At 38.8% G+C, this 27,648-nt stretch overlaps 2 protein-coding genes and 2 long non-coding RNA genes across 4 annotated transcripts; 3 read left to right on the plus strand and 1 right to left on the minus strand.

Moving 5' to 3' along the window:
- The first annotated feature begins 1,709 nt into the window (after nucleotides 1-1,709).
- On the plus strand, nucleotides 1,710-26,482 carry LOC136675464 (polymeric immunoglobulin receptor-like). The gene is made up of 8 exons (XM_066652015.1): nucleotides 1,710-1,833; nucleotides 1,929-2,237; nucleotides 2,341-2,379; nucleotides 3,174-3,196; nucleotides 15,351-15,657; nucleotides 15,759-16,075; nucleotides 25,763-26,069; nucleotides 26,172-26,482. The coding sequence occupies exons 1-8, from the start codon at nucleotides 1,710-1,712 to the stop codon at nucleotides 26,480-26,482; spliced, it is 1,737 nt and encodes a 578-aa protein (XP_066508112.1).
- On the plus strand, nucleotides 4,833-5,334 carry LOC136675642 (uncharacterized). The gene is made up of 3 exons (XR_010796211.1): nucleotides 4,833-4,877; nucleotides 5,052-5,111; nucleotides 5,265-5,334. It is a non-coding gene; the product is annotated as an uncharacterized lncRNA (long non-coding RNA).
- Nucleotides 7,356-9,398, minus strand: LOC136676028 (polymeric immunoglobulin receptor-like). The gene is made up of 7 exons (XM_066652882.1): nucleotides 9,356-9,398; nucleotides 8,751-9,071; nucleotides 8,358-8,648; nucleotides 8,204-8,245; nucleotides 7,726-7,782; nucleotides 7,527-7,548; nucleotides 7,356-7,389 (listed from the first exon to the last, which is right to left on the minus strand). Exons 1-7 carry the CDS (start codon nucleotides 9,396-9,398, stop codon nucleotides 7,356-7,358), a joined length of 810 nt encoding a protein of 269 aa, XP_066508979.1.
- LOC136675643 (uncharacterized) lies at nucleotides 17,568-19,855 on the plus strand. Its single transcript, XR_010796212.1, has 3 exons — nucleotides 17,568-17,659; nucleotides 19,434-19,480; nucleotides 19,845-19,855. It is a non-coding gene; the product is annotated as an uncharacterized lncRNA (long non-coding RNA).
- Nucleotides 26,483-27,648: the final 1,166 nt, after the last annotated feature.

The raw sequence follows: 27,648 nt of genomic DNA on the forward strand, positions 1-27,648 counted from the left end.
ATTGAGCTCAAGGCAGGAACATACTCTGGACATAGCGCCAGTTCATCACAGTGCACCACACACTCACTCACACACTCACATGGATGCTTTTCCACAACCAGTCCATCTATCTGCGAGTTTCGAGTTCTACCTACAGCCAGTTTCAGACACCCATTTTAAACTACGCAGCCTGCGGAATTCACCTAAAGAAAAAGAAAACACACAAACATTGACAGTGTCATTGATGCGCTGCACAATAGCGTCTCCGTGTGGAGCAATCCATAAATGTGTGTGACTGTGAGAAATGCAGCCGTTATGTTGCCCGCCTGCAATAACACACACACATATAGACATTATCAGCACCGAGTGTACACGAAGAAAATACTTTTATTATTATTTAATGTTTCTCTTCCACTTTCAATTGTACAGAATTTACTTGCTATATTATTATATATGGAAAGATATATTAAAATAGGGAACAGGAATGTAAAATGGATTCAGTCTCCTACCTCACAGTTTAAAAAGCCATCTCAGCCCCAGAATGTGCCCTTAAGGTGAAAGTTAAATGTGACAAACCGTAATGTATGGTCACATTATGTGGTTAATTTTGGTTGTATTGTGTGAACTTTGTAATTTTGTCAAGTTAGGATCCCAGTCTTCTGATTTATGTTATTAGATAAATGGAGTACTCTCCTGAGTTACGCCACAAGTTACGCTACTCCCTAGTGAGACGGCTTAGTGTGGCTTCAGCTACCGTCTTCAGACTCGGCAGAAGCTGGAGAAGGAAACACACTACTGTCGTCCGTCTCCCGATTTTCCTGTTTCTTTTCAGGATGTAATCTGTTGGCAGCCCACTCACTAGGGGCCTGTTACATAAACACTGATTAAAATGTCAAAATGCTGCACCATTTAAAGCGGAAGTAAATTTAGCAAATCTCGGTCAATATTTAAACCATTAAAAATAAGCCATTTTATTATTTTTTTTATTCATACTATAATAATTTGATTAATTGACTAAAACATCATAATCATTAAATGATGATCAAATGATCATTCATATTTTTAACCAATCAGTTTAGAGCAACGTGAGGGTCAGAAACAGGAAGGACACTTCAGTCAAATGTACTTCACTCAGAGGCAGGAAGAGTATTTGTGTCTGGAGCCTCTTACAGAAAGATGCACTTCTACTCCCTCATGAGTTCTTTAATTCTCTCTGTGTTCTTCCTCTACATCTCAGGTAAGATCAATGCTGCATCATTCCTGTGCACTGGAGGTGACTTCTTTTCTGTACACATTCACCTCTTTAAACATTCTTTTATTAACTCATCAATTTCAGGGGATTTTTATTACACTCTTAAAATTATGGGTTAAACTGGGTTAAAATCAGCCAATGATTAATTTTTTTCCTCATTTATTTTTGTTCATTAGTTTTTAGTCACACAAAAAAAAACACATTGTATATGTAACCGAGAAAGCATTTTTCAAAATAGAGCTTTAAATAAACTTCCTTTTTTTGTTGCTTCTTCTCTGTAGAGTCTGAGAGTGTGAAGACACTGAGGAATGTAGCTGTAAAAAGAGGAGAATCTGTCACCATTCCATGTTTTTATGATGAACAATACAAATCAAACCCTAAATACTGGTGTAAGGGGTATTACTGGAGCTCCTGTGGAATAGTAGCCTGTACAAACACAAGTGGAAGAACATCAGTCACTGATTATCCGACCCAGAATATGTTTACTGTGGAACTCAACAGTCTCCAAGACTCTGACTCTGGATATTATTGGTGCGCTGTGGAAATTGGAGGGGATGAGACCCTAGATAATGGTGATTATTTGTACCTGACGGTCAGTGCAGGTAAGAAGTCTCTCTGTGTGAAGTAGAACCTGTTCACTGTAACTTAAAGCTTGTTTGACATGTTTACAGCACTCATTCTCTGCCTCTTTATTCAGATCCTGCTGTGTCTGTGATAAACAGCAGAGTGAGTGGTCAGGAAGGGGGCAGTGTCAGTGTCCAGTGTCTCTACAGAACTGCTTATAAAAATAAACAGAAGCAGTGGTGCAGATTTAGAGACTGGCGCTGCTACAATGGGGGGAGGACTTACACATCCCAGAGTTCAGCAGTGTTGGTCAGTGATTATGGGAGAGGACCGGTCAGTGTGGAGATGAGTGGACTGAAGAAGAGTGATGCTGGCTGGTACTGGTTCAGTGCAGGAGAAGTGGGAGTTACTGTTCACCTCACTGTCACTGAAAGACCTACAAGTAAGATCACATCTATCAGAAACACTGGCCATATCTGCTGACCGTCCTGCTGTAACTGTGCCATTAACATCAGTTTATTTCTCCTTTTCAACAGCAACAGCAGCTGTGACTACAATTTCCTCAACTGAGAAAACCAGCATCAGTGAGGTCACAGTTATAATTACAAATCACACTGGAATAGATCAAATTTAAATGAATTATTAGACAATGTTTGTTTGTTTTTCTAGGTTCCTTACCTTTATCCAGAAATACAAATTTAACCACAACATATCAGTAAGTAGTGAAGTTCTACACATTCATGCCTCACTGTAGCAGGCTTTTACACTTTGCTTTTTTTGCTTAAAAGCAGCTGCCCAATCTCCAAAATAACATTTGTGAATGTACAAGGTCCAAGTGAGTGTGAGATAATGCAAGACATGTATGGTTATGTTTTTAAAAACAGTTACCACATTTTCTTTTTGCTTCTTGCACAACAACAGTTTTCTCTGCAGTAAAATCAGCCTCCTCTGCAGAAACAACTCCTGGACAAGTTTACCACACAAGCAACAAGGAGATTGGGCCAAACAAGTATTTGTGAATATATAGTGCCTTGCGAAAGTATTCAGCCCACTTGAACATTTTAAGCTAAGATTCAACCATAAAGATATAAAATGTTAATATTTTGTGAAGAATCAACAACAAGTGGAATGAAATGTATTGGATGTGTCAAACTTTTTTAACAAATAAAAAACTGAAAAGTGGGGCGTGCAATATTATTCGGCCCCTTTACTTTCAGTGCAGCAAACTCACTCCAGAAGTTCAGTGAGGATTTCTGAATGATCCAATGTTGTCCCAAATGACTGAGCATCATGAAGACCAAGGAACACACCAGGCAGGTCCAAGATACTGTTGTGGAGACGTTTAAAGCCGGATTTGGATATAAAAATATTTCCCAAGGTTTAAACATCCCAAGGAGCACTGTGCAATTAATCATATTGAAATGGAAGGAGTATTAGACCACTGCAAATCTACAAAGACCTGGCCGTCCCTGTAAACTTTCATCTCGAACAAAGAGAAAACTGATCAGAGATGCAACCAAGAGGCCCATGATCACTCTGGATGAACTGCAGAGATCTATAGCTGAGGTGGGAGAGTCTGTCCATAGGACAACAATCAGTCATACACTGCACAAATCTGGCCTTTATGGAAGAGTGGCAAGAAGAAAGTCATTTCTCAAAGATATCCATAAAAAGTCTTGTTTAAAGTTTGCCACAAGCCACCTGGGATACACACCAAACATGTGGAAGAAGGTGCTCTGGTCAGATAAAACCAAAATCATTGGCCACAATGCAAAACGACATGTTTGGTGTAAAAGCAACACAGCTCATCACCCTGAACACACCATCCCCACTGTCAAACAGGGTGGTGGCAGCATCATGGTTTGGGCCTGCTTTTCGTCAGCGGGGACAGGGAAGATGGTCAAAATTGATGGGAAGATGGATGGGGCCAAATACAGGACCATTCTAGAAGAAAACCTGCAAGAGACCTGAGACTGGGATTTATCTTCCAACAAGACAATGATCCAAAACATAAAGCCAAATCTACAATGGAATAGTTAAAAAAAAACTATCCAGGTGTTGGAATGGCCAAGTCAAAGTCCAGACCTGAATCCAATTGAGAATCTGTGGAAAGAGCTGAAGACTGCTGTTCACAAACGCTCTCCATCCAACCTCACTGAGCTTGAGCTGTTTTGCAAGGAAGAATGGGCAAGAATTTCAGTCTCTCGATGTGCAAAACTGATAAAGACCCCAAGCGACTTGCAGCTGTAATTGCAGCAAAAGGTGGCGCTACAAAGTATTAACGCAAGGGGGCCGAATAATATTGCATGCCCCACTTTTCAGTTTATTTGTTAAAAAATTTGACACATCAAATAAATTTAAATCCACTTCACGATTGTGTCCCACTTGTTGTTGATTCTTCACAAAAAATTTAAATTTTATCTTTGTTTGAAGCCTGAAATGTGGCAAAAGGTTGAAAAGTTCAAGGGGGCCGAATACTTTCGCGAGGCACTGTATGAAAGAATTTATTGATTCTGTATGTCAGAGACTGATTTAACTGTGCGTATGGCAGCGAGTGCTTGGAAACACTTTAGTTAAAATACATTATTGTGTTCATATTATAGGCTTCAGGATGGTTCTTACTTTTGTTTAATGAATAACTTACACAGGTCATGTGTCTTCATTTACTGCAGCAATGGAAAATCCAAGTTGCTCTTTATTTTACTGGCTGTAGGCCTCGGACTCTTGCTCCTCCTCTGCATTATAACCTTCAAGTTGAAAAAAACAGTGTTCAGTAAGTGTTCATCATCAAGTCATTCTTTTACAGGCTTTTCCATCAAAACTACACTGTTTTCTGTTTATCTCAGGTGCTGTCAATCAGCCATGACAGGTTTTTTATGCTTTGATATTTTTTATTTTAGTGATGGGGTTCGATGCTAATGTTGCTAAACTTAATTGAATAAGTATTTATTCAATTCTCTTTACGTCTGTCTTTAATTGATGACTAATAATGTGTAATGTGCTCCACTCACTCCATCTCTCTCTAACAGAAGCAAATCAAACAGAGACCATAGAGAGGAGCAGTAACTCTGCAGTTCACACAGTAAGTGCTCTGAGTGATGGGTGACTTCATGTTTTCTGAGGTTTGCTGTTTAACACGTTGCAGTAGTTAGTAGTTGCAGTTGTGTATTTGGCTTCAGATTTTGTCACTGGTTTGTGTGTGTGTGTGTGTGTGTGTGTGTGTGTGTGTGCGTGTGTGTGTGTGTGTGTGAAATAGACCTCTACAGCTGAAGCAGAAGACTCAGTGATATACAGTACTGTGACCCAGAAAAAGAATGTAAGTCTGAATCATTAAGACAGAGTCAGGGGTCACTGATGTGATTGTATTTATGTTTATATCCATGTGTTGAATGTGTGTATAAACAATAATGACTTTAACTATTGTGGATCATAGAGTTTTGAGTTAGTAAAATCCTGTGTGTGTCCATAGCCTTTGTCTGCAGTGGCTCAGGAAATGGAATTGATCTACAGCAATTTAGAGACAGCTACCAATAACACAACTGTAAGTGAACTCTTAAATACAGCTGTAACAATGAGACACATCTCTGTTTTGACCACATTATCTAGAGATGTCATTATTTATTTGAAGTCATTAAGTGTTTGAGAAATGTCTAGGTTTGATAGCGGTGCCTTAGCCTTCAGTTTAGTTTTTGAAAGAGATGAGATTATTCTTTAATTCTAAAGCAGTCCCATTTTTCAGCTCTCTCCAGCAGCCGGGGATGATGCAGTGATCTACAGCTCTGTGCTTCACAAATAAGAGGTGAGTCCAAATGCACCTTAATTTATTATTTTTTAAAATGCTTTTCAGCCTTCTGCTCTTATTTTGTTGTGTCTGTTTTGATTCCAATATGTACACAGCTGTAATTGTGAACAAACCTCCTCACAGACAGTGACCTGAGGCAGGGCCTAAACCCACAACTCCAGGACCCTGGAGCTGTTAGACAACTATATACTTGTGGCCTATTTTACATACATAAATGGAAATATGTTACTACAATAAATGTGTAATGTCACTTCTCCACTGCATGGGTCCGTCTCTCAGCTCGGCTTGCTTAAAGCTTGTAGCTTTTCTACTGGCAGGGCCGGTGATGTTGCAAAACCTTGTCTCTAACAAGAATCGCTTAAAAACTATAACAATGGCAGCAGTAAAGTTCGGTGCTGTTTACACATCGTGTATTCAAGCGTTGTTGTAGTTTTTGGACTAAACTCGGCTCTGCACCCCAGTTCTCACAGATCAGTTTCACTTTAGCGTTTGGCTATCACTGGAAATTTTGTCGGCCGTCGGCCCAAGGAGCATATAAACCTCTTCAAAACACCTCATAGGGTAAAGTTACGAGCTGCCTCTGTGAGTCCGATAAAAATAAATGTGAAAGCTGCTGAGCTTTTAGAGATTTTACAAGCAACAGTTTGTGCTGGATTTGAATGAGCTCTGCATTTCTTGGTGATTGACATGGCTCTGGCCAATCAGTGCTCTGCAGAGTTTACATGTCACCATTTAGTACCTACTCGGCACGGTTGGAATCCCAAGCTCGCTGGGACTGAAAACCAACCCGGCTCCAGAGACCAGATTTGGCCAGTGGAAAAGTAAGAGCCGTGCCGAGTCGTGTAGGTTCTATGCAGTGAAAAAGCGCCATAAATGTGCAGAAGTGTGTTTCTGTAGAGGGCTGCACTCATTAAATAAAATATATTTAACTTTTGCATAGAACTTAATACATCAAATATTCCACCTGAGATGTAAGGACAATTGTGCCATACTGAACTCGTCAGACTTGCTGCCCACTTTATATCACCCCTTGAAGAGATGAGGGCTCTACTGCTACTGAATATGAACACAGGGCATTTTTACACTTCACAATAATAATAGCTGTGATACTTTAAATAGTTTTTAATCATTTTATAGGAACAATAGTATTACAAACAACAGAACACAATGAAACTAAAAGTAAAAATACTACTGCCATAAAATAAATACTTTAGCACACATTTATAAAATATAAGAGCAAGGATGAATACAGTGTGGTCTTAATGAACATTTACAGCACAATAACAGAGCACAGGCTAAATTAAGCCACAAAGCATATATTTTCCTTAATAAGCATGTATCAGCTTATAAAGGATCTTCCACCAACTGAACTGTAAGTGATCATAGGAGGATGCAGTAAACCTGAGCTGATTCGTTGGTTGGATAATGAATGAATGAATGAATGATTATAATAGGTTATAAAGCATAAACAGATAAATAAAGTATGCCAGATACAAGAGATAATGAAGCAGTTGAGTAAAGTGGTTTATCTATCCATCCATCCATTATCTGTATCCGCTTATCCAGTTCAGGGTCACGGTGGGTCCAGAGCCTACCTGAAATCATTGGGCAAGGCGGGAATACACCCTGGAGGGGACGCCAGTCCTTCACAGGGCAACACACACACTCACACATTCGTGGTTTATCTAAAGATTTCAAAATTATTTTTTAAATTGCTGCTTATTGCTTAACAGCTCCAGGATCACAGCATGTGTTGAATCAGTTGCGTGCCACGCAGAACTGTTCTGACTCCCTGAAACAGAACATAGAACAGAAATTTAATGAATGGTACTGTGATAGGTTTAAGTTCTATTTCAGAGCGTCTGCATGTACTGTACTGATCAACACTGACCTTGTTACCCTCAGTATTTTCACTGTGTTCGTACTTACGTGTGCAAACATGTCTCTGTTGCTGTACGAAGAATCAAGAAATGAAAACTTTGTCATTAACACAGTCAGAATGCAGCAGAATAAACAGCAACCATAAAGCTACTGTTTTAAAACAAAGTATCTAATACTTGTAGAAATGTTTAAATACTTATTACAGGTTCAGGTTTTGTTGATCAAAGAGAAATGTATGTGTTTGTACCTGGAGTGTCCACCATTTCCTCAGTTTGTTTGCCTTTGAAGGCTGTCGTATCTGCTGCTGTTAACATAAGAAATCAGATAAACTCTTTATAGAAGTGCTGCAGAGGACACAACACTTATTTAAAGCTGAAATAAACATCTATACATATGTATAATGGCTTATTATAAGTGCATCACACAGTCATTCACACACTCACAACTGTGGACAGTTACACAAACTCACTCTGTTGCTCAAATGCTTAATATCCAAATAACATACAGGTGTTGTGAGGAAAAACTGGAGCACAAAGAATAAACCCACACAGACACAAGGAGAACAAACACACCAAAGTCTTCACAGACAGTGACAGGAAGTAGATATTGAACCCACAACCCCAGAACTCTAGCTGTGTGACAGTGTCATTACCTGTTTCACACTTTGCTGCCCTTGTGTCTTTAACTTCCACTATTTACTGATAAGAAAAAGTGACTGCCTTTACCTCGACTGATCACAATGTCCTCTGTTTTCGGACTGCCAGAAGCTGCCATCACAGTTGTTAATGACAGAAAACAAGAGGAAAGATGTTAGTGGGATATTGTTACAGCAGGACAATCAGCAGATATGGGCAGTATTTCTGATAGATGTGATCTTACTTGTAGGTCTTTCAGTGACAGTGAGGTGAACAGTAAATTCCACTTCTCCTGCACTGAACCAGTACCAGCCAGCATCACTCTTCTTCAGCCCACTCATCTCCACACTGACCACTCCTCTCCCATCATCACTGATCTGCACTGCTGAATTCTGGGATGTTAAGCAGCTCCAGTCTCTAAATCTGCACCACTGCTTCTGTTTATTCTTATAATCAGTTCTGTAGAGACACTGGACACTGACACTGCCCCCTTCCTGACCACTCACTCTGCTGTTTATCACAGACACAGCAGGATCTGAATAAAGAGGCAGAGAATGAGTGCTGTAAACACGTCCTCCATCAAACAAGCTTTAAGTTACAGTGAACAGGTTCTACTTCACACAGAGAGACTTCTTACCTGCACTGACCATCAGGTACAAATAATGACTGTCATCTACGGTCCATTTATCTCCAATTTCCACAGTGCATCTATAATCTCCAGAGTCAGAGTCTTGGAGACTGTTGAGTTCCACAGTAAACATATTCTGGGTCGGATAATCAGTGACTGATGTTCTTCCTCTTGTGTTTGTACGGGCTACTATTCCACAGGAGTACCAGTAATACCCCTTACACCAGTATTTAGGGTTTGATTTGTATTTTTCATCATAAAAACATGGAATGGTGAGAGATCCTCCACTTTTTACAGCTACATTCCTCAGTGTCTTCACACTCTCAGACTCTACAGAGAAGAAGTAGCAATAAAACAAAACAAAAAGGAAGTTTATTTAAAGCTCTATTTTGAAAAATGCTTTCTCAGTTAAATATACAATGTGTTTTTTGTGTGTGACTAAAGACTAATGAACAAAAATAAATGAAGGAAAAAATGTAATCATCTGATTTTAACCCAGTTGTTAATAACTTTAAGTGTGTAATAAAAATCCCCTGAAATTGATGAGTTAATAAAAGAATGTTTAAAGAGGTGAATGTGTACAGTGCACAGGAATGATGCAGCTTTGATCTTACCTGAGATACAGAGGAAGAACACGGAGAGAATTAAAGAACTCATGAGGGAGTAAAAGTGTGTCTTTCTGTATGAGGCTCCAGCGACAAATACTCTTCCTGCCTCTGAGTGAAGCAGCTCCACTTCAGAGTTCTTCCTGTTAATTCAGATTCTTAATATTTCTCATCACAGAAGCTGATCATAATCAGCAGTAATTCCACTTCTCGTGCTCACTGTGATTGTGTACTAGGTGTACTACCTTCTGTAGTAGATATAAACACTAGCTTGGCAACTAGTATGGACATAAAGCTTCAATGCACAGTGTAGTCTTTACACTTTACACACACACACACACACACACACGGTTGTCTCGAACTGTGCTTTAACACTTGAATGGACAGGATTCCGTAACTACTAGAACAAGCACCATGGTCATTTTGACCATTCAATATTTTCATGCGTATTGATGATATCTTAGAGCATGTATAAATAAATACATTCATTTTGTTACAATAAGTCATAAATGTCATAAAGACAATAATAAATTGTATTAATGAGAATTTATTTATTGATATTTAATGTGCAGTACTAGTTATTATACTATTTATACTTTTTATTTATATACATAATACATAATCCAAAATGTGGAGTGGAGCACTGCTTGAGCATTCTTTGCATCATTCATGTGATTCTTCTTCATGACCTGGTCTTTCCTGGTTTATGTGCTCAGAACACTTTTGTGACTTTTAATATTAATTTCAAAACAATGTTAGATTAAAATATACTCCAATATAATTAAAGTCACAGCTATTTTGGAATTTGGAGGGGGGGGGGGGTTATTATGTGAAAGTTATTATAATCTCAAGATTTCAAAAAGGTCAAAATGACTGTCTCTTCCTTTCTACTGTTTAATAGTGACCTCTAGCGTCTGATGTAGAGCATAGAACACAAAAGACATGGACCTAAGCTTCCTCAGAATGTGCAGTGGACTGTCCTTTTCCTCTAAACATTCTCTGAACTGGTCTTTTTTTTAATCACAATGTACATTAAATATTTGTAGGTGTGGAGCAGCTCAGGATACTGACACATGGTGGTTATAGGACTCACTGTGAACTTCTGTTATCAGTTGGAGATTTGCTGCACAAAATGACAGTTGTAATATTTCAGATCCACCAGAAGGGGGCAATAGCAGCATGATCTCAGACGCCTTTTATACGATTACTCCTCCCTTAAACCCGTTAAATAAGATTCCTTCATACCTCCCTTAAAATCATTCAGAGTCTGTCGGCGCTGCACTGGAGAGAAGAGCACAGTTCACAGACAGTTCACTGTTATTTGGGGTTGTAAATATAATGGTTATTCATGCACTGAATTGTAATAAATACAGTGATAGTGCTGTGTAAAGCTATTTACTCAAACAAGATTCCGCCAGAGGACATGTGAATTGTCTCTATATCTGGAAAATCTGTACATAGCAAAAAAAATATTTAAAGTTTGCCCATTGTAGAAAATAAATTAAGAGGAAAAGAGGAAGCACACTGAGGTGGAGCTGCTTCACTCAGAGGCAGGAAGAGTATTTGTCTCTGGAGCCTCTTACAGAAAGATGCACATTTGCTCCATCATTAGTTTTTTAATTCTCTAGCACTAGGGCAGGTGCAGGTGTTAGATTATTAGTTCTGAATCACAATAGCCAATCCAGCTTAGCCCAGAATGTACTGAATGGGGCTGTGTGACTTCAGGAAACACCACATCCGTGCTCCACAGCCCAAAGCTTTGAGGGTTTATACCCCTCTATACTACTGCCATTGAGCTTGGTGACATTCATGACATTCATGCTTTTTATACACACTCTCTGTGCACAACTGTCATCTGCTTCATCAAGTGGTCATGATCTCCTACGCTTAGCATACATCTGTATCTTACACATACCATGTTTATTTTATCTGTCTATGTAACATAAAACTATACTTAGTAGTTCTATAATTACAAGTGAGTGTGGCTGCAGAGCTGTGAATGATTAATCCCTAATAATACCTGATGAGGTGGTGGAGCCTTGTTTGTCTGGTAGAAACAAAACCTTACTGAGTTATTAAAACAATACAGCCATGAAAGATTGTGTAAAATACCTCAGCAGTACAGATGTTATCTCAATTAAAAGTGGTATAAACTATATTCGCCTCTGCTTGATCTCATTTATCGATAAAAGCACTCTTAATTTTGTTATAAAATAGTCATTTAATCTGAGGATGAATACGTCATGCTTCTCTCGAATAAATATAAATGCAATCATTTTCAATAATGAATTTTTATTTCATTTATTATTTTGTGGGCACGGTAACGCAACAGTTATTGTCACGGCAACACAGCTCCAGGGTTCTGAAGTTGTGGGTTTAGTGCTCACCTTCGCTCACTGTCTGTGAGGAGTTTAGTTTGTTCTCACTGTGTCTGCCTGGGTTTCCTCCATGTGCTCAGGAGTTCTCCCAGAGTCCACACACATATATTTAAAGGTGGATGGAGTGTGCAGAACTGACCATGGGTGTGAATGTGGGGTGTGTGAAATGCTCTGTGTTGGACTTGCACCCTGTCTCATGTGTAGTCTTGCTTTATACCCAGTGAATCCAGGCAGGAGGCCCACAGAAGTCAGAAAATGAATTAATAATGTACTGTTTCGTTTACCTGGAGAGTCTGAGAGTATGAAGACACTGAAGAATGTAGCTGTAAGAAGTGGACTCCTGCTGCGCCACCGTAAATTGTATGAAATGCTATTTAGGGAGCTTTGAATAATACAAATATTTTGTTTGAACGTCAATACGTTATTCATTCATTTATTGTCTGTAACCGCTTATCCGGTGGGTCGGGAAACTACCTGGAATCACTACAGGTGCAAGGCGGGAATATACTCTGGAGGGGGCGCTTTCACATTCACTCATGCCTGGGCACTTATTGAGCAACCAATCCATGTACCAACGTGTTTCTGGACCGTGGCAGAACATCGGACAAAGGAACCCACCAAACTCCTCACAGACCGTCACCTGGAGCGGGGCTCGACCCTGAAGCTGTGTAACAGTGACACTGAGTGTTTTCGCCACCGTGCCGTCGGTCAATACATTTCACTGGTTTAAATAATGAATTCACAACTAGTGAATCATAAGAACATCAGTAACATCAATAAGAACATCAGTCACTGATTATCCGACCCAGAATATGTTTACTGTGGATCTCAAGTCTCCAAGACTCTGACTCTGGATATTATTGGTGCGCTGTGGAAATTGGAGATAAATGGACACCAGATGACGGTGATTATTTGTACCTGACGGTCAGTGCAGGTAAGAAGTCTATCTGTGTGAAGTAGAACCTGTTCACTGTAACTTAAAGCTTGTTTGATGGAGGGCGTGTTTACAGCACTCATTCTCTGCCTCTTTATTCAGATCCTGCTGTGTCTGTGAACAACAGCAGAGTGAGTGGTCAGGAAGGGGGCAGTGTCAGTGTCCAGTGTCTCTACAGAACTGATTATAAGAATAAACAGAAACAGTGGTGCAGATTTAGAGACTGGAGCTGCTTAACATCCCAGAATTCAGCAGTGCAGATCAGTGATGATGGGAGAGGAGCGGTCAGTGTGGAGATGAGTGGACTGAAGAAGAGTGATGCTGGCTGGTACTGGTTCAGTGCAGGAGAAGTGGGAGTTACTGTTCACCTCACTGTCACTGAAAGACCTACAAGTAATATCACATCTATCAGAAATGCAGAATCAACAACAGCAAATCAGTAAGTAGTGATGTTCTAATACAGCTACACTTTCGCATGGTTTTGCCATTTGCTTGTGCAAAGAAAAAAGAAAAAAAAAGCTGCTGCACATTCTACACAAATAACTTCTGTGAATGTTCATATTTCAAGCAAGTGTGAGATGAAGCATGATAAGTATTCAGAACTATAAGATTTTAACCCTACTTGAAGTATACACTCACAGTTTTAAATCAGTCATATTACTCTATGACAATGCAATGTTTCTTTCTTATTCAGTAAGTACAAGAAATATAAGCAGCTCTAATGCATTGTATGTCCAAATTATTTCTAGACTACTTTTATTTATTTGTTTATTTTGCATGTTTGCAGGACAACTGCTTTGTTATTAGTAAAACCAGCCTCTCCTGCAAAAACCACTTCTGAACCTGGTGTCCAATCAAGTGACATTACGAAAAAACAAGACAAGTAATTCCCACATATTATTAAATGTTGTTTATTATATCTGTATTTCAGAAACTGAAGAACCTGTTTTAAAATTCTTAAGTTAGAAGTATATTACTGTGTGATAAAGAAATGTATCTTATATATGTATCAGAGTCTGGGTGGAATTGGGAGAACTCCCATAGTTTCCCCTGTCCATTCTTTGGGGTCTGTTTAAAGGATATTTAGAGCTTATGTGTTGTTGATGTCCTTGATTATACCCATTTCTGGTGATGCCACAAAATATATTTTTATCATTTTATTTGTTCATTAAATAACTTGAACATGTCATGTGTCTCCGTTCACTGCAGGAATAGAAACGGCAAGCTTAGCTTGTTTCTACTGGCTGTAGGCCTTGGACTGCTGCTTGTCCTGGTCTGGATTACAACCTCCATGTTGAGAGAACGGTCAAGTAAATATTCATCTGACATTAAGGGCTTTTGTCTAATTTACACTGTTTGACACTTATCTATGAGTATAATGTGCTCTTTTTGGTCAATCTCTCTATAACAGAAGCAAATCAAAAAGATATCACAGAGAGGAGCAGTAACTCAGCAGTTCACACTGTAAGTGCTGTGAGTGACCAGTGGTTTCATGTTGTTTGAGTTCTAGTGTTCAAACACAGTGCAGCTGTTAGTAATGTGCCTCTTTATCATCATATTTTGTCATTGGTATTGTGTGTGTGTGTGTGTGTGTGTGTGTGTGTGTGTGTGTGTGTGTGTGTGTGTGTGTGTGTATAAAACAGAACACTACAGGTGAAGATGCAGAAATGTACACTACTGTGTGTAAGAAAAAGAAGGCAGGTCTTCATTTTTTCATTTTTTCATTACATCTCTCTGTAGATTGCTTTTAAACACAGTGCTACCAAAAACAGAAGTTTCATTCACGATATAATTGTTCTAGGTTTATGAATGTGTTTATGGGAAGCGCATTTGTGAGGTCAGACATGGTCTTCACACTAATTCATCCCAAAGGCTATCTGTTTGAGGTCATGACACTGTGCAGGCCAAGTTCTTCCACAACAAACTCACTCATCCATGTCTTAATGGACCTTGCTTTTTTCACTGACCTGTAACAGGGAGAACACAGCCTCTGTCATTGCTATTCTGGGCTCAGCACTACAGAAACTGAACTATGTACATTTTGGAGGAGGATACACATAACTCTCCTAAAGTCAATCTCATGTCAGTTCACTAGTTTACTCCCACTTGTGCACAGCCTTATACCTCACATTTTGTATTTTTGTCAGGTACAAAATACACCAAATACACACTTTCCTGTTTTAATACACACAAAGAATTTAAAGCATGATTCAATTCCTCCTAGAAAAATATCATAAAATCATTTGCATCTAAATGGCTAGCTTTTAGCCATATAACCTATCTATTCAGAGCAGGAGAGGGTCAGAAACAGGAAGAACACTTCAGTCAAATGTATTTTATTCAGAGGCAGGAAGTGTATTTGTCTCTGGAGCCTCTTACAGAAAGATGCACTTCTACTCCCTCATGAGTTCTTTAATTCTCTCTGTGTTCTTCCTCTACATCTCAGGTAAGATCAATGCTGCATCATTCCTGTGCACTGGAGGTGTGTTCTTCACTCTCTCACTGCTTTAAATACACTTTGATTAACTCACCTGCTCCAGGGTGCAGAGTGGATACTGAATAATAACATTTAGGACGAGGGTGAAATGTGTTTGCTCAGTTATGACCAGTTTATTCCTCTGATATAGTTCTGAAGCAGTTCCTGAGTCGGAGTAACACTGTACCATTTGACTTCTTCTCTGTAGAGTCTGAGAGTGTGAAGACACTGAGGAATGTAGCTGTAAAAAGAGGAGTATCTCTCACCATTCCTTGTTTTTATGATGAACAATACAAATCAAACCCTAAATACTGGTGTAAGGGCTATTACTGGAGCTCCTGTGGAATAGTAGCCCATACAAACACAAGTGGAAGAACATCAGTCACTGATTATCCGACCCAGAATATGTTTACTGTGGAACTCAACAGTCTCCAAGACTCTGACTCTGAATATTATTGGTGCGCTGTGGAAATCAAAGGTGGTTCAGATGACGGTGATTATTTGTACCTGACGGTCAGTGCAGGTAAGAATCTCTCTGTGTGAAGTAGAACCTGTTCACTGTAACTTAAAGCTTGTTTGATGGAGGACGTGTTTACAGCACTCATTCTCTGCCTCTTTATTCAGACCCTGCTGTGTCTGTGAACAACAGCATAGTGAGTGGTCAGGAAGGGAGCAGTGTCAGTGTCCAGTGTCTCTACAGAACTGATTATAAGAATAAACAGAAGCGGTGGTGCAGATTTAGAGACTGGAGCTGCTTAACATCCCAGAATTCAGCAGTGCAGATCAGTGATGATGGGAGAGGAGCGGTCAGTGTGGAGATGAGTGGACTGAAGAAGAGTGATGCTGGCTGGTACTGGTTCAGTGCAGGAGAAGTGGGAGTTACTGTTCACCTCACTGTTACTGAAAGACCTACAAGTAAGATCACATCTATCAGAAATACTGCCCATATTTCCTGATCATCCTGCTGTAAATTTTCTTGTATTATAAAGCCAAAGAGACTATTTTATATGTTGCAAAATCATTAAAATACTGTAATTCATTTATGTAATCTGTGTTCCATGTTCTACAGCTATGACAAGAAAATCAGGGACTACACTGTAAGTAATGACCTTCATTATGTGACATTTACCTTTAAAAACAGCTGAATTTCACACTTTCCCTTCGTTTGCTTTTAACAGAAGAACAGCCTCCTTTTCTGCAGTGACTTCTGACAGAGTAAATGGCTCGAGCAAAAGCAGAACAAAGCAAAATAAGTAATTCACTCAAAGAAAAATAAAAGATGTGTTTCCTTCAGGTTAAATGTGCCCAGGATGTGTAAGCAATGCTAGTTTAATCATATCATGTGTCTTCATTCATTGCAGAAGTGGAAACACCATGTTTCTCTGGATTCTACTGGCTGCAGGACTCGGACTTTTGGTCAGCGTTGTGACCTACCTGTTGAGAAGAATGTTCAGTAAGTGTTCCCTGTCTTCTATTGTCATAGGAGCTGTATTGATCTGTATTTCAACAAAAATAGTACGACATTTCCAAACTTTTATTTGGAAATCTCATTCTGAAACTGATGCCTGCAATACATTATAATAAATGTGGAACAGGGTCAGTTCTAGAAAATAGAGCAGTGATAAAGAAACACTTCAAAAATTTGATACATCATGGTTGTGTATAACAACAGATCAGTGAGTAATCCTGTTTAAGGTTATTACACCCTCTAGAATAAACTCATAATCTAAATAAATAAATAGTTGCACCCAGAATCATTTGACAGGAAGGAAACCTGGTGAATAGGTTTGACATCGTGGGACATCTGAATGATTCAAGTTTAATGCTCAGCCAGCAGTAAAACCAGGGCCGGTGTTCTGACGAGTTGTGCTACCTTGTCGAAATGTGCTACTTTGCAGCTCTGCACATGCTCAGACCCAAAAATGTGGTATTTTACGTGATAAATCTCTTTTATATTTGTTTACCATTATTATTTTCTTGAGTGTTGCAAAATTGTACACGACTAATTGAATGTAAAAAAAAAAAAAAAAAAAAAAAAAATATATATATATATATAAAAGCATTTCTTATCACTGTAATTGCCCTATCATTTTTTAATAAGGAGATTTATGCTGTGCATATCTCCTGCTTATACAGCATTTCTGATGAACTACATTTAGCTTATATGAGTCTCACCTACTGTTTTATTTAAGCAACTGTACATATAACAGTACGCTATGGCAGCACATTCCGACAAGGTAGCACAGCTCGTCAGAACACCTGCTCTGTGGGTGGTGGTGAGGGTTGAGAAGGGGTTGCCATTGCCCACCCAAATATCCTCTCTGCCCACCCACAAAGCACGCTGAGCCAGCTGAACCTTTGCTTATTTCTGATTGGCTCATTGAGTCGACAAACTGCCACCTGTAGCTCAGCAGAGCACACGAGTTCTGACACTGTGAATAGGAGAGGAAGTGATGTAATAGGACTGACTTTAAGCTCAAACCCGCATTGTAGAGTTGGCTTAACTTTTGGCGACATTTTACTTGGTATTTCTTTCACAATATCATTCTGGTTTCTTAGTCGCAGTTACTCTCTGTTAGTTCACATTGTAATTGAAGTATTTTACAAATTGTTTCTGTTATGCATATAATCTATACATTTAATACATTTATAACAATAAGAAAACTTCTCACATGCACCCTATTCCTGAGTCTGTGTCTGTGTGCTCTCTCCGCCTTTGTTCCGCCTCCTCGTCCGTGTCATGTGTTACCCGTCCTCGTTATCTGTCCAGGTGTTTCTCGTTTGTGTGAGTACTTAAGCCCTCTTGTTTCACGTCCTGGGGGTCGTTCATTTCACTTCATTATGTATTGTTCTCCGGTCTTGTCATGTCGCGTCGTTTATCTCTCGTTTCTAGTCAAGTCATGTTTGTTTCCTAGTTTTGTCGTTTAGTGTATTTTCTGTCTCAGTATTTTATGTCCTCGTCTTGTAGTTCCCTTTGTAGTTTGCCTGTGTTTTGTTATATCTTTGGTTATTAAATATATCCCGTGTTTTAGCGAATGCGTCCGCCTCCTTCAATCCGCCCCTCGCTCCTGACAGCTTTTATTAGGATCCTTTCTGTTTAGAAAGTTGCTAAACTGTCCAGACTGTCTAATAAAAGTATTATGGGGCCAATTCTTTCAAGGTTTTTTTTTCCTGAATCATTTACTTTGTGAAGAAAAACTCGAGTGTGTTTAGATAGAGCTAGCTAAAGAAATATTATGTTGTCAGCTACAATGTGTGATGTAAGTCCTATTATGGATATGTAATGCCCAGATTTAAGGTGGAAACCATGAGAAGCATGTAAAGGTGTTCTTTTTTGGTCACATTATCATGACAAAATTTTACGTGTCTTTCATAAGAGGGACACTCGAAACATATACGCACATGAAGCGTGTCTGCCTGTGTAGTGATGATTTAAACAAACTTTCTGATACACAGACACGTGAAAGACTCGATTTTTAAAAATGGATAAATGTGGCCAGAGTAAAGGAAAATGGGAAATGGTTCTATTGCAGTTGTTTTTCTTGCTTGTTGTGACATCTAATGACGTATACGCTATTTGCAAGGTCTGGATGGATTTTGTTTTTTTTCCTGATATTTTTCTCAGTTAGACACAGAATTACAAACAACGGTGGAGGGTCATATGAAGCTGTTAATAAATACGCACTAATCTGTAACACTTTGCATCTTGGTCTTGCATTTGTGTCTAAGCTCTCCTCAGTGAACATAGTGTACTATCGATACTGGTCAATACAAACCTTTTAAAGAAATATTCCTAATGTAAAGGTTGAGGTTTTCTGCTTAAATGCAACCTATTCTGGATGCATTTGTCAGCCACATATGAAGAAGTCTGGCATAGCATTAGCATACTGAAAGACACTAATTCTGTATGTGTAGCTCAGTAAATATTGCCCATATCAGTCTAAATACTTAATAATGTATTGCTCCTGGTTTTCTTTATTTTCCTTCAGAACATCATTGTAATCTGACCCTTCTTTGGGAACATTGTTTTTTGATGATGAGAATATATAACTTTCCAAATTCCTAATGGCACATGAGTCATTCCATATGATGCTACACATATATATAGGAATTATATTGGGAATTTATTAGGAGTTTATTTACAAAATTCTATGTTCATGAGGATAATAGTCAAATATTTGTTCTGATTTTAATCCACACATTTCAAACTGTTCTAACCACTGCTTATAATAATAAACTTTTCTATTCTATATTATGTACTTTATTCCGTTCCATCACTACTTCACCAACTACAAACAGATCCAGCCGAGACCAGAGAGAGGATCAGTGACACCACAGTTCAAACAGTCAGTATTAATGCTGATAAGTGGCTCTTTTGTGCTCGTTGTTTCTCTTGGATACTCCCCTGCTCAGATAGATTTATTATTTTTGAGCTATGCATCTTGCTGATGTGTTTTCCTTTGCCATGTCTGTGTTCTCTTTTCTTTATGTTATTAAAGTTTATTAGCTATAAATGCAGAATAATGCAATGTTTACAGCTTTTCTGTGTGTATTTGCCTTGCTCTCAGCTCTCTCATAGATTTGTACTGTCACTGCTGTTCTTCTCTGGCTTTAGATTTGCAGGTTTTGAAGCCCATTTCTCAGTAAAATGATTTTGGTTGTTTAAACAATAGTAAGGCTGGTGTGTGTGTGTGTGTGTGTGTTTAATAGCCATCTGAAGATTCAAAGACATACACTAAGATGAAACCCAAAAAAAGGAAGGTAAGACCATTCATCTGCCTTTAAACTTTATTTGATCACTGAAACATTAAGAGACTGAGAAAGGTGTCTGTGACTTTATTGTATCATGTTTTTTTCTGTTATTGTGGTTTTATGCATCGCTTTTTATATAAAAAAAAAAGCCAGAATGGTTCTATAAATTATCTTTGGCCTGTTTTACACTGAAAAACCATTAAAAAAGCACATTATTTCATATTATACCTAATTAAATATGTTGTGTTTTCAAAATAAACTAATTTAAATGCTACAACAGATTATAGAAAAAGGTTTGACAGCAAAGTGTTCACAACTTCAGAAATCTGCCTTTCTCTTCCACAACAGCTGAAATACATGCAGTAAATGACACCTTGTGATAAATTGTTTCAGGTGTTGGTTTTGTGTTTCCTGCAAACCAATCTTAGCCTATGCAGCAGTATATAGATCTTGCTTGTCTTTTCTTGTGTTTCAGAATGTGTCACACATTCTCTTTTGGGAACAGATCAGTTTAAAAGAAGGCCAAGTCAGCCCCTGCACCTTCTTCTTTCACAGCCGTGGCTTTGAGCGTTGTCTTGTTGAAATGAGCATTGACGTCCTTAAAAAGGTCTCTTCTAGGAGGCAGCAGTTTGCATCTTTTAACATTAAAGTTAATGCTAGAACAAAGTTAATGCTAAAAAAAGAGTGGTTATATCCACTCTTAAAAACAATTCTTGTCCCTCTATACTCTCCCTAAAATGCCCTAATCACAGAGTGGATGCATGAAATAGTAGAAATTAAAACATTGATATTTTGTTCACAAAGTCTGTGCAAATTTAAAAATTACTTTGTTCTTATTTTGAATTCTCCACCCAGTGCCAGCTTTTTCTGATTTACAGGTGTATGGTAGAGGACAGTAACCAGAATGAACTTTGATCCAGTTCTGATAGTAATTGCTCCTCACTGGCATCAGACTAAGAGCGGCATGGTGGTGCAGCAGGTAGTGACACAGTCACAAGTTGTGGGTTCAAGTCCTGCTCCGGGTGACTGTGTGTGAGGAGTTTGGTGTGTTCTCCCTGTGTCTGCATGGGTTTCTTCTGGGTGCTCTGTTTTCTTCCCACGGTTCAAAGACACACGTTGGTGGGTGGATTGGGACTCATAAAAGTGTCTGTAGGTGTGAGTGAGTGGTCTACAGATTGTAGGATTGGGAAAGAGCAAGGCCAAGAAGTTAGTGAAGTACTGCTCTGTCTTAGCAGTTACAGGGAGCCTGTGCTGTATATATGGAGAAGACAATGTTACCTCTATCCATGAGAAATGTATATTGTGAATTTAATCATGAACTTTGTAAAGGTTTTGGATTTTACAAGTCAAATCCAAATTAAGTATTAAAATGTAACAGAATTCTGCAGTTGACACCTCAATAATGTATATGATTACTGAAACATTATCAGACTGACTTATCAATAGTAATAACTATCCACAGCCTTCATCTGCAGCAGCTCAGGAATCTGACTATATCTACGTCAATGTAGCCTCAGCTTCCAAAAATACAACTGTAAGTGACTTTAATGTCATAAATTAGATTTCAGTTTAGATTTAAAGCAAGCAGAGAGATCCTTTTATTTCTAAAGCGTTTCCATTTTCCAACTCTCTCCAGCTGCCGGGGACGATGAAGTGATGTAAAACTCTGTAAGAGGTGAGTCAAAATACAGTATAATTTATTATATGATGGGTTTATTACACTTTTTAGAATGTTTCTAATTGTTTCTGTGCTGATTGCAGTTGTGCGTGGCTGTATTTCTGAACAAAATACCAGGCCACATCATTTACGAAGAAGAAGGATGCTGCAGTTCAGTTCAAACAAATCAAAGAATTCATCACAAAATACAAAAAAAACATAATTTCACAGCTTTAATAGAAGTATTCACATCACAGTGTACAGTGAAGTGGATGTAAAGATTACTATGATATACCCATGTGTAGTTTTCATACATTAAAGTAAATATGTGCATTGGTGAATACATTAATTTATCACATATTTTAGGAGAGCCCATAGTCATCACCTTCTATTCCTTCTGACCACTGCAGGGTCTTGAAACAGTTTTCTGTAAATGGCCCATTACCTCTGTTCTCCAACTCTAGTTTTAAAATCTGTGAACTTTGTGCATTTATCATTTTTTAACACTTGCTTTTAAAATAATTAATAAAATATTATTAACATATTTATTCAGTACTTGAGGCTTTTTAAATGCTAAGTTTAACATATTTGGGGAAAGTTGTGCTGTTTCACAGCCCATATTTAGTGCTTTAATTGTTACATTAAACAAAGTTTAACATTAAGTGTGTAAATGTGTAGAAGTGTGCTTTCTATTCCTCCTGAGATGTGAACACAGTGAGTGCCAAACTCAACAACTCAAATATTATCATTTACATAAAGCTTCTCTGCTCTTTACCTACTGCAACCAGTAACTACACAGCTGTTAAGGGAAGTGCAGCTGAATTCAGAAAAACACAGAGATTTGAAATAGAGGTGAGGTGCAAAAGAGCAAAATATAAGTAACAGTACAAGCAGGTTTTGATGGCTGTTGATTTGGCTCAATGTTGTTGTGTCCAGCTGCTGCTATTCTGGAGATTTCCACACTCGGGTACAAACACCTCAGAGAACACTACATTAAGAACATTTGTTGTTCACAAGTTAATGTGCTCCCAGCATCACAATGTTTTTAAATTTCTGTGAGAAAACCAGCAGTAATTTAGTGAGTGGAGCAGGGGCATTTTCCCCTTTTTAGCTTCATTTAACACAGAGACCAAAATAAACATAGCACAAAAAGTAAGGAAATTTGTGTTTAGTAGATTATCTCTTTATTGAAACAATGCTTCTTGGGAATGAATCTGATACCGTTGTAAAGCCTGTTAATTTCCCTAAATGGAGCCACATTTGTAAGGAACATGCATTTGTGGGATGAGCAGTAGAGCTGAGTATGGGTTGCGCCCATGAACAATTTGCCAAATATTCTCTGCCAAAATCGCCAAAAACCATATTAGTCACACACAGGTTGTTTTTACACTTTTTTACCCTATTTTTCAATAGAAGTTAGAATAGTAAATAGAAGACCACCAAGGAGCGAGTATTATTTTGGTGGCGGGGGCGCTGCCCTCGTAAAGATTTCTTTCAAGAGGCTACTCAGAGGCTGGGCTGACTGCTATGCTGTCTTTGTCCACTAGAGGGAGACACAGGTCTACTCCCCAGTAATTGCGTTCATCACCCAACGCCTGATCATTTCCCTATTTAAGGGCTGCTTACAACCGCTTTCGTGCTTAGCCTTGGTTGCCTAAGACAGCGGTCAGCTCAACCCCTGAGTAGCCTCTTGAAAGCGATCTTGACACCAAAATCACACCCGATCTGTGGTGGACTTGTTGGGTCCCTGCTATTGAAAAAATAGGGTAAAAAGTGGCAAACAACCCATGTGTGTCTAAAGGTCCTGTGTGATCAGTTAAGCTGAGAGTATGGACAGAGTGTAGAACCAGGAATGTGTTCATAAATTTATGACTGATTGGTGAAAGACTGCTCTCTATTAAGATAAAATATATTTAATTTCACTGTACGAACATGATGAGACGTTGTGTGATAGTCTGTAGATTGTTATTAAGTTACATAAATAGAGTATGTATATTTATAGTCATTTACACAGTACTTTGTTAAAAACAGTAACAGGACAACACACACACACACATTATACTTTCATCATGACAAATCTCATGTTACAAACTATTAAACCTCCTGTTTAATTTGCTCACCTCATGTATTCTGCCACTGTGACTCTATTGGTGACAGAACTGCTTTACAGATACTTCTTTTTAGAAAATGTGTTATGACGTCCCTCTGTAGAGCACTGTACTGCCAAATAAAAATAATAATAAAAATAAATAAATAAATAATTTCAACATGAGAAAAAATATTTTTGTATGAGTGTACAAAGGGGAACCAGGCTTGTGCAGAAATATGTAAATTAAGAAGTACAATCTACAACCCTCCAGTAGCTTTATTCACACTTCTTTTATTATTAACCCTTTATTTATTAGTAAAACCTCATCAGTGTCATTTCACAGTGAAGAGTATGGGTCTGTTAGACTGAAGCAACACTGCAATAAAATGTTTATGAAGCACATTTAAGTGAAAGACTGAAAATCACAAAAAACACCTCCAGTGCACAGGAATGATGCAGCATTGATCTTACCTGAGATACAGAGGAAGAACACAGAGAGAATTAAAGAACTCATGAGGGAGTAGAAGTACATCTTTCTATAAGAGGCTCCAGAGATAAATACTTTCTCAATGAGTGAAATATCATATTCTGATTGAAGCAGCTCTATTTCAAAGCTCTTCCTCATTTCAGCACTTGCTGCTTCTGACTGTGGATCAGTGCAGGGTTGTACTTTTTTCAACTCCAGATTACTTTGCAGCTGCAACGTTTCCAACTCACCAACAGGGGGCAGCAGCAGACTATAAAACACTGAAGTATAAAAAGATTCAGGTTGTTTTAAGTCAGAGAACACTGACTGCGTCCAGAAATGTTTGCTAGTCCCCCTGTCCCTCCCCTCATTTCTTACTCTCCCTCTCTTTAACCAGAGAATTGTTGAGGAATCGAGGAAACAAGCAGAGCCCAGTCCCTAATGGAGCCCCGTGTTTTGAAATTCTTCTTAAAGTCTACACTTTGATAACATCAGCACCATAAAACCTATATAGAAAAGGACAAACAAAGTATTTACATGTTAATACCTCTCCCTTCCCAATGTCAAAAGGTTATAAACAAAAATGACTTTCCTTCTTAAAGGGTTTTGTGTAATAGATCTGTGCTGATCCTGGGTCATTGTCGCTCTCAGTGAAGGCTGCACTAACGGCCGATAGAGGGCACTCAAGGGCGTTTGACTGGAAAAGAGAAATGAGACAAACTGCAGCACTGTGATCCAGCAATGACTGTAATAACACACACACACACACACACACACACACACACACAAACCAGAATATAAAGCTTGGTTGAACCATGTGCTCGTGGCTGACTACCCTCTCTGTTGTGAACACAGTTAGGTAAAACTGAAATGTGTAACTTTTTTGGGCAGTGTACACTGATGTGTCCTTCACTGGAAGCTCCTCCAGTGTTCAGACTCCGTACTTAGGAACAGGGGAGGGTCCGTATGAAAACACAGCAAAAATGAAGGTTTCTGGACACGGCCTGTTCCACAAATCAGGATTAACCTTCTCCCTTTATTCCTGCTCCGGTAAGTGAAGGATTTGAGAAAAACAGAAATAAGAGTAATGAACTCTCACAGTCATTCATTACGAATTTTTTAAATAAAATATCTAGATCAGAACTAGGTTAACACTTTAAACCAGTTTAAACCTGAATTATATTTGATTTATTCTCTTTTTTAGTTCACATAATAATAAATCAATATATATATTTTTAACCAATCAGAACCAATACAGAGCAGGAGAGGGTCAGAAACAGGAAGAACACTTCAGTCAAATGTACTTCACTCAGAGGCAGGAAGAGTATTTGTCTCTGGAGCCTCTTACAGAAAGATGCACTTCTACTCCCTCATGAGTTCTTTAATTCTCTCTGTGTTCTTCCTCTACATCTCAGGTAAGATCAATGCTGCATCATTCCTGTGCACTGGAGGTGTGTTCTTCACTCTCTCTCTGCTTTAAATACACTTTGATTAACTCACCTGCTCCAGGGTGCAGAGTGGATACTGAATAATAACATTTAGGACGAGGGTGAAATGTGTTTGCTCAGTTATGACCAGTTTATTCCTCTGATATAGTTCTGAAGCAGTTCCTGAGTCGGAGTAACACTGTTGTACCATTTGACTTCTTCTCTGTAGAGTCTGAGAGTGTGAAGACACTGAAAAATTTAGCTGTAAAAAGTGGAGGATCTCTCACCATTCCATGTTTTTATAATGGAAAATACAAATCAAACCCTAAATACTGGTGTAAGGGGAAGTACTGGAGCTCCTGTGGAATAGTAGCCCGTACAAAAACAAGAGGAAGAACATCAGTCACTGATTATCCGACCCAGAATATGTTTACTCTGGAACTCAACAGTCTCCGAAACTCTGACTCTGGAGATTATTGGTGCGCTGTGGAAATCAAAGGCGGTTCAGATGACAGTGATTATTTGTCCCTGACGGTCAGTGCAGGTAAGAAGTCTCTCTGTGTGAAGTAGAACCTGTTCACTGTAACTTAAAGCTTGTTTGATGGAGGACGTGTTTACAGCACTCATTCTCTGCCCCTTTATTCAGATCCTGCTGTGTTTGTGATAAACAGCAGAGTGAGTGGTCAGGAAGGGGACAGTGTCAGTGTCCAGTGTCTCTACAGAACTGATTATAAGAATAAACAGAAGCAGTGGTGCAGATTTAGAGACTGGAGCTGCTTAACATCCCAGAATCCAGCAGTGCAGATCAGTGATGATGGGAGAGGAGCGGTCAGTGTGGAGATGAGTGGACTGAAGAAGAGTGATGCTGGCTGGTACTGGTTCAGTGCAGGAGAAGTGGGAGTTACTGTTCACCTCACTGTCACTGAAAGACCTACAAGTAAGATTATTTGCATCTGAAACACTGCCCAGAACCAGACAGCAATGGATGTACATCTGCAGATCTCTTATGACACACATCTGGCCTTGAATAATGTCATTTCTTATTTTCAACAGCAACTACAGCTGTGACTACAATATCCTCAACTGTGACCAGTATCAGTGAGACCACATCAGGTATGATCACAATATTGTGTTAGAATTGATTAAATTATTTAAAATTAAAACAATTAATATTTGTTTTTCTAGGTGTTACAACGACTAAAAATGGACCCTCAACAACAGCAAATCAGTGAGTAGTGAAGTTCCGCTACACTTTCACACTTCAGTGTAGCATACTTTTACCCTGTGCTTTTTTGCAGAACTGCAATGGTATTTTCTGAAAAAAAAAAAAACACTTCCCTAAGACGTACAAGTGTCAACCAAGTGTGAAATGAAGTAATGAAACATATACAAAATATTCTTCTGTATGGCAGTGCAAGCTCTAACAGCCTTAGGTCAGAGACTAATTTCTGGAGGAACTATGTTTTAGGAAGGCTTTACACTAGAGAGAACATTGCTGTAAAAGCATGATTGCCTTTAGTTATAAGAATATTAGTGAGGTCAGGTTTCGATATTAGATTATTAGTTCTAGAAAAGAAATTACAATTTAACACCTCTAACCTTATATATTACATAATGATCCATTATGAATTGCCCTGTGGACTGTGTGTGCATTGCTGAAGGCCTGAGTCATCTATGGGTGTATCTTACATTAGCTTAGAGTGTTCCTTGATTTGGGCAGTATGATAACGCAACAGTTAGCGTTTCTATCACAGGCTGCATGACCTGCTTTTTGTGAATGTCTATGATGAGTTGGTGTGTTCTCCACGTGCCTCTGTGGCTTTCCTCAGGTGCTCTGGTTTCCTCCCTCAAAAACACACAATAGTAGGTGGATCGACTACTCAAAGGTGTCCATAGGTGTGAGTGTGTGTCGCCCTCTGAAGGACTGCCATCTGGTCCAGGATGTATTACCCCTTTGTGCCCAGTGCTACCAGATAGGCACTGGACACACAGGGACCCTAAATTGGATAAGTAGATAAAGACAATGAATGGATGGATATTCCTTGGTTTTGACTAGTGTTTCGATGCCATTTGGAAAGTGTAGCTGGTCTTTCCATCAAATAAACCATTTGTGTAGTTAAATC

The sequence above is a fragment of the Hoplias malabaricus genome, chromosome X1 (genome assembly GCF_029633855.1).
Source record: "Hoplias malabaricus isolate fHopMal1 chromosome X1, fHopMal1.hap1, whole genome shotgun sequence".
Classification (NCBI taxonomy): domain Eukaryota; kingdom Metazoa; phylum Chordata; class Actinopteri; order Characiformes; family Erythrinidae; genus Hoplias; species Hoplias malabaricus.